We start from the raw sequence: 10,629 nt of genomic DNA on the forward strand, positions 1-10,629 counted from the left end.
TGAGAGAGAATACTACCTGAACAGAGTGGCTATAGACTATGACCCCAAGATTTCACTTCTGGCCAGTTCCAGCCAGCATTCAGCATGAATGTGTGCGTATGTGAAGTTAGGACTCTCTCCACCCTGCAATGTGCATCACATTACACTTTGTTTGGTGGCCTGGCTAGGGGGCAGGGGATTGAGGCACCCCTCAAGCCAACCCCTGGCCATGTCACACCTGCCCGGCCAATCAATGCTGGCAGGGTGTATGGCCATGGGTGTTTTAAACCGCAGCACAGTTGGGGGGCTAGGGCCATGCCATGACCCCAATGGGTACCCCCCGGGGTGCCTCTATTTGATGTAAGTCATAGGGCTTCCCCTTCTGGTGTTTTACCATTAGTTTGACTCTCTGTATACAAGCAGGAGTCAAGATATAGTTGGGCTTCAGCCAATGCCTAAGCCAAACCACTCACATCTGTAACCAATAAAGTTATGGCCTGTTTTAGCCCATTAACCTACATACCCTTGTGGTGTGGTCCCTTCCAGCTCTACAATTCTAAGATTCCTCAGACAATCCCCAGAACTCTACTCAGAGACTGCCCTTCCACCTCCTATGGCAGTCCCTAGAGGACAAAAGGGGTTGTGCTCTGGGCACTCTAAAGGGTACACACACAAACACATTTTTTTAAAAAAAATTGTTCCAAGCCATTTAAATGCTTGGGACCCGCACAAGGAGGAATCATCAGAGTTGATAACTGTGCCTTCATTCAAGTTAGGATTTCACTGACCAGTTAAACAGGAATTGTTTTAACCGACTAAAGTGAGAACCAAGTTGAAATGGAATGCATATAATAATTTAAGGACAGATGTTTGCTCAAGCAAGTAGACATCACCAATTTCTTATAAAATCCCTCCCACCAGAATTTCAAATGAACTACAGACAAAAGCAGAAAACCCTCCCAAAATATGCACTCATGTTCTTTTTTTACCAATTAGTTGTTCTCTGGTGTTCAGCTCAGGTCTGAATATAATAATGTAGCATTTAGGGGAAAAGATGCAACCCAGTAATCCAACACCAGAGGATAAGATGGAAAAGATCTCCACAGCTACCATATATTTTCCTTTGGTACTCAGATAGGTGGGAACAAAGGACAACCAAACACTACAAAACACCAGCAAGCTGAAAGTGATAAATTTGGCCTCATTGAAACTGTCAGGTAACTTCCTGGCCAGGAAAGCCAAGATGAAGCTGACAATGGCCAGCAAACCCATATAGACTAAGACACCATAAAACATGGCAACTGAACCCTCATTACATTCAAGTATGATTTCCGCATGCAGTGAGTGCATATCCGTATCTGGGAATGGAGGGGATGTACTTAACCAAAGAGTACCTATGCAAGCCTGAATAAAGGCGCAGAAAAAGACAATAGAATTTGCCAGCCTTTTCCCTATCCATTTCCTCATACTTGATCCTGGTTTGGTTGCCATGAATGCCAGAAGCACGGTAATTGTTTTTGCCAAAACACTGGAAAGGGCCACAGAAAAGATGACGCTAAAAGTGATTTGTCGGAGAAGGCAGGTGACCTTTCCAGGCTTTCCAATGAAGAGAAAGGAGCAGAGAAAACAAAGCAGGAGGGAGATGAGGAGGATGTAGGTGAGAGTCCGATTGTTGGCTTTGACTATGGGAGTGTTATTGTGCTTCATAAAAGTCCCAAGTACGAATGTTGTGATCAAAGAGAAAGAAATAGTCAAGGTAACTAAGATAAGCCCTAAATCTTCTTCATAAGAGAGATAACTTAGGACCTTGGGAATGCATTGGGTTTGGCCATGGTTGGGATACTCATCTTCTGGACATTTCATGCAGGCATCCATATCTGAAATAAAGGAAGAGCTGTTTAAATATTTCAGACACTGATCAATATATAGCAAAAGCCTTGGTTCTTAACTTTTTCTTTGTTACAGACCTCTTTAAGAATCTAATGATGGACACCTTCATCGGGATTTAAAATGCACATGAAAACATAAACAAAAAAGTTTGCATTCAATTTATTTAATTTCTTTGGAATTTTTATTTTTTTCTCACACAAACAGAATCTAAAAACAATCTTCACAATGTTTCATGTTGTCTCATGAAACAGTAAAACATTAGGTTGTTGCACTATGGAACAAATTTTCCACAATGAGTTCTCATATCTGATATTGGATATGCAGAAAGCAGAAATGTCCTTTATTATGTATTTATTTAAATAATTTATAGCTTGCTCTTCATCAAAGTAAGATTATAAAAATCAATTAAATGAAAAAATATTAAAAGAAGAGTATATACTTGAAATGCCAGGTGTTCCATTAGTAAACGTTTATCTTGTATACCCTATTGTGACTGGGACGTGGGTGGTGCTGTGGGTTAAACCACAGAGCCTAGGGCTTGCCAATTAGAAGGTTGGCGATTCGAATCCCCACAACGGGGTGAGCTCCTGTTGCTCAGTTCCTGCTCCTGCCAACCTAGCAGTTTGAAAACACGTCAAAGTGCAAGTAGATAAATAGGTACCGCTCCGGTGGGAAGGTAAATGGCGTTTCCGTGTGCTGCTCTGGCTCTCCAGAAGTGGCTTAATCATGCTGGCCACATGACCCGGAAGCTGTACGCCAGCTCCCTCAGCCAGTAAAGCGAGATGAGCGCCGCCAGCCCTGAGTCGTCCGCTACTGGACCTATTGGTCAGGGGTCCCTTTACCTTTACCTATTGTGACTGGAAAAATCTTGGAAAGTCTGTTGGTGACTGTGGAACTACCTGGCAAGGGATCTTCACACCATCCCTGTGAAGTTTCTTAGATTGAGAGATAGGGATGGACACAAATTCACTCAATCCCATACTCTTTGAAACTCTTAAATATTATTAGAAATGTATTTTATGATTTGTTTAAAATTATGTGTTGCAAAATATTTCTATATGCATTCAAGGGGTTACATTTTATTTTGAGTTATGGAAATGCAAATATGATAATTGTGCCTGCTATTCCTCCCACCTTTATGCTTAGAGATCCTCCCTTCTGGACACGGAGCACAATCATAGCAGCAAAATTTCTCTCCTTCCTTCTTTTTCCTGCTGTACCCAGGATAGCAGTAGTCATTGCAAACAGAAAGGGGAAGCACCTGTACAGAAACACTAAAGAGAGATTAGTAATGAGAGCGTAAGAGATCAGACAAAAAAGCAGGTTGGGAGAAGAAAGGAAAACTCCCAAATGAGAGAAGGGATGCTTCACCTTTCTCTGTGTTGCCTAGTTAAGATTTACTTGTGGAGGGGACTTTGTATGTTTCATTTTCTGTTCCAGTTTTTTGTTTTTGTTTTCATTGGCTAGAATGTGTCCTTGAACTTTGAGATTGCTTACTCACTGCCTCTATGGAGAGATGTATGTTTAGTAGTGTATGTAGAAACGTATACTTTTAGATAGGTGGATATAGCTCCCTTAAATATGGAAAAATCTGTTAAAATGAAAAGGGTCCATTAAAGATAATACTGAGCCCCCCATCCTGAAATCAATTCATGAAATAAGTTATTTATTTATTGGGGGAGAGGAAAAATAAAACATAAAATTGGAATTAATCAGAATTAGAACTGGAATATAATAACGTTTTCAAAAAGGTTCATGAAATAATAATACTTCCTATTGAGATTAACAAAAATCAAAGTTGAAATATAGTTAGATGTCCTCAAAACCTTTGAAAATTTTGAGTCAAAACATCAAATGCCACAGAACTGTATCTCACCTGATTAAAAACTTTATGCCACACAATTTGATAATTATTTATGCTTAACTCTTTTCCTAAAGGTGCATGAGGATCCAATTTTCCAACTTTGATCCTAAACAATGAACCATTCTTAGAAATAATCCAGTTTGTTACATCAAAACCTGTAACTAATTCTCCATTATCATCAAAAAACACTGAATCCCCAGCACTATTGTTGAACAACATCGTCCTTAGAAAATGATGGACCTAAATAGAAAGAAAGTATCAACAACGCAACAACTGTTTCAAAACATTTCAACAATGTATGTGGTGACTTCATCCATTGGGCGATCATGTCTTGTTCTTGAATTGGAAACCTTATATGATTATTTGATATTTCTAATGTTCATCAATTTCCATAAGCTCCAAGTTAATGCGTGACTATGAATTGAAATAACAATATTTTATCATGGAGCAACCAATACTTATCCAAATAGATCTCCAAAAGGGGGAAAAACGTGAAAGGAAATGAGAAGCACCACAGAAGAGGAATTGTATCATACAGACTAGTAATTCTCTTGGTTTCTGGAAGAAAACATAGTCTTTTCAAAATGTTCAGTTGCTATTACCTGCCATAGTTGCACATTCTGAAAAAACAGTTCCTGTCGTTCTCCCAAACTTCTACTTTTAGAACTGGATTTGTAAATGGCTTGCAAAGCATGTGCCACTGCATAGACAGCATTGTAGACATTGTAGCTGTGGCCAGTCATTTCCATTTCAAACAAGGTCCCAGGAAGATTCTCCAGCTTCTCTCCTCCAGAGCAGTATTTCATTTCCTGATGTTGCACATTAGACATTTGTAATGAACAGTTGAATGCCTGTTCCCAAAAGTCCTGGATAAAACCATCTCCTTTGGCCCATGAAGGTCTTAGCATCTGAAGGAAATTTTGGAATCCCAATGGCTGATTTGAGTGAACCGTGAAGGATATGGAACCATGGAAAGTTTGTAAATCCCAAATCTTTTGAATAGAGTGTGATGCAAAATCCCAGTGGGATGTAATAATCCACACTTTACCTAGAGGGGGCAAGTCCACCAAGGGTGCTAGAAACAACATCATTCTTAGAACTTGAAAGGATGGAGGTTCTCCATATACAAAGAATACATTGGCCTTTCTTTCAAAGACAATGATATAAGCATCCATGTGCTTAAAAAACCAGTCTAGCATCTCATCCATATAACTCCATTTTGGTATGTTTACTATGAAGTCATAACAGATACCATTCTGGGTAAGCATTGGTACTATTGTCTGTAAAAACCTATTCCCTTTGTCATCATCCACGGCAAAAAGCCCAACCCAGGTCCATCTAAAATGCTGAAGTAACTGGACAAGTCCTTTGTGCTGCTGGGCTTCATTGGGAACCATCTGGTACAAGAATGGGAATAGCATTTTTGCACTTTGTACTGCTAAAAATGATCCATAAGTGAGCTGTAATAAAATCCATGAATATTTCTCAGACAGATTACAAGAGAACAGTAAATCAGTATTTTGGAGTTGGTCCTGTAGGTCATCTAGCTCAATATCCTTTTGAAAACCAGAATCACAGTTTCTGCAACAATGGCTGTTTCATTTGTTTTATAATTGAAGTACGTTTAGTCCGAATTTTGAACCTTAAACAAGTACTATGTTTGCAGCAATAGAGAATGAAGCTTTGTCCTCTTGTATGTGGCAACTGCTTAAGTCTTTGAAGTGTGTTGTAATGTTGCAACTTGGACTCGTTTGCAAGAGAGTGAACATACCACTTTCTTTCAACCTCTGATGTTTCAACTTATGATGTTTTCCATACCCCTGGCCGTATGCACTGTCCTGCTCTTAACCTATTCTGAAATGAGTGTATTCCTTTTAAGTGTGGCAATAGTAGTCACCATGAGGTCTTACTAGTACAAAAGGAAGAGGAATTAAAATTTCTGGAGACTTGGAAATTATGGTTGTATACAGGTAAAGCTAAATGAAGGGGCCTAACTTAGTCATGTTGGGATTTCACAGCCAAGTCCAGCCACTAGGGATGACCTGCCATTTTACTAAGAGCTCCTCTGGTTGTATTTCTGCCTGCTTAGACCGTTTAATCAATTTCAGATACTCAAATACAAAAGAGTACTGAATTTTCTTTATCCACGCCCCACATAATCAAATATTAAAATGATTCTCTGTCTCTGCTCTGTTAGAAAGCATGCTGTTGCATAGAACACAATGTCTCTACACAGGCCACATCCCATACTGACCCTGTATGAACCTTAAACAAGTACTACGTTTGCAGCAATAGAGAATGAAGCTTTGTCCTCTTCGATGTGGCAACTGCTTAAGTCTTTGAAGTGTGTTGTAATGTTGCACCTTGGACTCATTTTCAAGAGACTGAACATACCAATTTCTTTCAACCTTTCCTTATATGATATGTTTTCCATAACCCAATGTCTCTATGAAGGCCACGTCCCATACTGACCCTGTTCAAGCTGCATGTCTAAATAGTGTATTTGTACCGTGATGATGCCTAAGCCTGCTAGAGGTGGAAATAGTTGTGTGTTCTCTGGGTGTAAAAACTGCTTAATCTTGTGTTTCTGGAATATAATGGAATGTTCAAAGGTAAGAGTCACATCTCTTGATCCCTGCAATCTTTTGCCTCTGTTCCCGCACCCCTGACATTAACCCCTAGAAGTTTCCATAAAGTGAAAAAGTGTTCCTGCCCACCCCCTGCCCATGATCCAAAAGACTGCAGACACATTTTCCTTTAATCATGATGGTGTACCACTACTGCAAAAATAAATTCATACCCCTATGCACAGGTTACCTGTGGTGTCTTGTGGATTGCTGAAATGATGGCCACATTGGCAGAGATTTCAGAGATGCATCCTCCAACAACAGCTACCAAATTGTTCTGATTTTGACATTTGAAGTTAGGAGAAAACCTTTCTTGCTTAGAAAGCAGGCTCAGGGTGGCCTTATAGGTCATGCTAGCAGTGTAGCTATTAAGAATGTGGAATCCTAGAGAAATGTTTGGTAAGATGTTGGGGTTGTCATTTATCTCTTTTACAGCAAAGGCTAAGGCCAGGATGTGCTGGTAGTCCTTAGGCACTGAACTGCAAGGTAAATTACAGCTATTTAATAAAACAACAATGACAGAAGCAATAAAACACATTTGTATTATTCATTTGTCATCTGCATCTATTCAAGACTGCAGTGAAGAAAACAAACTCAAAGTATAATGAAAATAAAATATCTCAACTGAAGAACTAAATGCTCAAAATGTTTTGGGATCATGTTTTTGGTTAATATACTGAGGAAAAGGGGGGAATGGCATGGTCTCTTACATAGATTCACCAATCACATTCTGTGTAGGCTGTTCCAGGAGAGAAAGTACATTATACAAGAAGAAGACTTGAGAAACAATCCCACCAATCACAAGGTCCCCTGCCTGGTAGAATTCATGAGGAATAGGAAGAGGATCATCACGTATGCTGCAATTAATGAAATGTGACTCGCATACAGTATGACACAACAGTATAAGCAGCAAAAGCATCACCATCATGACTCTGTTCACAAAACGTCCCCTCCAATTGTCACTTCCCATGTTACCCTCTATACGTAGCATTGCAGTTGCTACAGCGTCAATCAAATGGTAGCTAATACTATGATTGCACTGATTTACAGCTTTGCTTGTATGGAATTTGGGTGCCAGTAGCCTTGTGTTCTAGCTCAGGGCTTCTCAAATTGTTGTTTGTGGACCACCAGTGGTCTGCTTGCTTAGTTCAGGCTGTCCACAGCATGTCTGTAAAGAGCAATTAGAATTCTATAGAATTCAAGCTGTAATACAATCAAATACAGGATTCAAAATCGAAGAAGCAATAGTATGCTATTTAAAATTATACAGCCTCAGCACCTTAAAATTGCTACAATAGGCAGACCATTAAGTGATCTGCAAAGAACCTCAACAATTTTTATGTTCTCCATGGCAGCACCACTCTTCTAGTTAATATTGTTCATCTGTTTCTCTCTTTGAGCTGAATAAATTAGTGGAATGTGACTCCCGCTGATATCAGTGGGTTTCATACTGTCTAGATCCAAGTCTGTATCTCCTCACTTTACTTTGTATGTATTTTTCTTTAAGGAAAAAGAATAAATCAGTTTGTGGAAATATATCCTATCATATAAATGAGAAATTATTCAACAGAAGAATGGCAAAGCCCTGCCTCTACTTAGATCTTATTCTGAAGAATACATGTGTTTTATAGCTCTTCTTCAGACCTTTCTAGCATGTGCTGAATGTCAGTTGCATAAACCAGCAATTTCGACAGGTATTATTATCATTCCCCAGTGTATTGTTGACTTGCGATGTTTTATTATGCATAACAAAAATTTTAAAAGATTCCCCCCTTTTTTAAATTATAAATTCATTATTATTATTGCTTTTCCTTTGAGGGATAGTAAGTGGTTAGTCTTGTACAGCTGGTAGATCCAGTTCTGCCCAGTACAAGGGTCTACTTCTTTCATGGGTCATTAATATTTGGCTTAACTGGGAAGCCTAGTCTGGGGAAAATGAGAGTCACAACATGTTGTGTTGATGGATAGTATTCTCTCAACAGATCTTTCACAAAAATTGTTGGCCCCATTTATTTTTACTGATAGTTAATTCAATTCTAAGATTCTTTACCAATGCAGTACTAAAAATGTTCATGATTGTAATATAAGCCAGGTTGGTGGTGTGTGTTTGCTGGCGGAAGTGGCTGATACTCTAAATGTTCTGTACTGTATTTGGGAGTAGGTTGCATAATATGAATTTCAGGGTCCTGTAAATATATGTTTCATGCCTTTTAACTTTGTCTAGTGACTGGCAAAGGCTCTGTTTCATTTTAAACCAAGCTCGTTTATCAGCCTTGCTGCCTATGATCCTTTGTTCTGCTCCTTGTAGCCAGGGAAGGTCCACAGAAGTTTTATTACAGGAATCTAATAATGCGGTGGCCAATGCATAGATCACAGTATCTAGGCTACTGGAATAGTTATATCCAGTTTGCCCGATGAAGAAGGTTTAAGGTGCTCCTTGCTGCTCACATCACTTGGGCTTTCCATTACAGAGATGGATCCACAACACCCCCAGACTTTGTACTTGTTCCTTCAGAAGGAGTACAACCCCCTCAGAACAGGTAAATCTCCCAATCTCTAACTCATGCTCATGACTCCTTTCCACATACACCTTCTCCCCCCCCCAACCTTACTTAGCATTCCCTGATTGGGGGAAGAATGCAAAACTGGCACTGGAGAATTGTAAAGCATCCTTCTGACTCCCCTGCCCCAGCTCCACATTTAAGAGTATGGGTACTATCACTCTGTGCTCCAGCATATAGTCAACATTGTAGTGACTGCACTGTTTATTTAATAAATTATTTATTTAATATATTTTTAGTTTTTAAAAAATTCTTGGTTTACAAAAGTATGAGCAGTGTCTCTTTTTTTTCTTTTTCAAGTAACATTTTTACAGATCAGTTTCATTTGTTGAGACCTTAGCATTACATTAGGAAGAAAAGGGGGAAAGAGGTGTAGGGGGGAAAGGCAAGTGGGGGTGGGTTCAGGTGGCAATGTTTCTATTTTACTTAATATATGTGTGGGGTTTTGTGTCAGCATCGCTTGTGCAGGTTCCCTGCTATTCGCTTGTGTTCCTTTGGTGGTGAGAGAGGTTGGGCTTGGCCTAGGGTGTGGTTTTTTGTTTGTGATTGGTTGTGGTGAGCTTTGTTTTCATGTGTGAGGGGTAGGTGGGTGTTGTTCACTTGCTTCACCACTGGAAGATGGTGCAACCCCAGACCTGTGAGTTTCCTTCTAGCCAGGCCTAACTCTCTCCTTAAGTGCTCTTACAGTTACAGTCATACCTCATGTCACGGACACTTCAGGTTATGTCTTTTCAGGTTGTGTCCCGTGGTGACCCGGAAGTACTGGAAAGGGTTACTTCTGGGTTTCGCCACTCGCGCATGCGCAGAAGCGCTAATCACACTTCTCACATGCGCACAAGCACCAAATTGCACCCCATACCTGCGCAGATATTGCGCTTCAGGTTGCACTCTTTTCAGGTTGTGAATGGGCCTCCAGAACGGATCCTGTTTGCAACCAGAGGTACCACTGTACTTCACTGCAGCCTTCATCTCCTCCCTCCTCAGCATAATTTCCATTACTCATCCACTCGGTGCCCCCACCTTTATCCCTCTTTATGTTTGGTCAATATCCACTTCAGATCCTCTCATGCCTTCTCCTAGCTGGTCTCTTCCCCTCTTGCCTGCACAGCATTCCTCAATCCTGAGTATCATTGTATCTCCCAGCTACTTCTTTAAATCTCCCAACTAAAAAAGGTGTTGGTTTTCATAATCCACCACACCACTTCTAGGTTGCCAGGCTTGGTGTTTGTGTGGTCCTCTTTTCTATCAACTCCCTGAACCCTCCGTGGCTACTCTTCCCCTTCACATGGCAGGGAGGAGAGGGAAGGAACCAAGGTGAACCATTCCAACTGATATAGAGTCCTGCTCTGGCTCATTATTTCTACATCCCTTATAGTCTTTAGAATCTCTTTCCTCTCCCAATTACTTCAAACAATTCTCCCCAGAAAATCCTCAGAACAGTACTGAAAAAAGCCTTTCCATGCCCTCTGGCAATCCCTAAAGGAAAAACAGGGTTGTGCTATTCTGGGCACCCTAAAGGGGACTTTACTACGCAAATTATATAAACCTTCACTGCAAATTATATAAACCTTCACTGAGGATGATTTCGCTGAATGTTAGAAACTGAATTTAACACACACACACATCCCGCATAGGGTCAGGATTTCCCAGAGCTCTTTAGCAGTCTTTTTTTTTTTTAATGCCTTTTGGAGGATTGTGTTCCCAAAAA

At 40.2% G+C, this 10,629-nt stretch overlaps 1 protein-coding gene across 1 annotated transcript; it reads right to left on the reverse strand.

Moving 5' to 3' along the window:
* Positions 1 to 748: 748 nt before the first annotated feature.
* Positions 749 to 7,330, reverse strand: LOC310748625 (vomeronasal type-2 receptor 26-like; the record flags this gene model as incomplete). Its single annotated transcript, XM_083584476.1, has 6 exons — positions 749 to 1,856; positions 3,004 to 3,130; positions 3,746 to 3,973; positions 4,336 to 5,193; positions 6,551 to 6,839; positions 7,071 to 7,330. The coding sequence occupies 6 exons, from the start codon at positions 7,328 to 7,330 to the stop codon at positions 952 to 954; spliced, it is 2,667 nt and encodes an 888-aa protein (XP_083440602.1). The 3' UTR covers positions 749 to 951.
* Positions 7,331 to 10,629: the final 3,299 nt, after the last annotated feature.

Source organism: Podarcis filfolensis (assembly GCF_964270895.1).
Source record: "Podarcis filfolensis genome assembly, chromosome: 13".
Lineage (NCBI taxonomy): Eukaryota > Metazoa > Chordata > Lepidosauria > Squamata > Lacertidae > Podarcis > Podarcis filfolensis.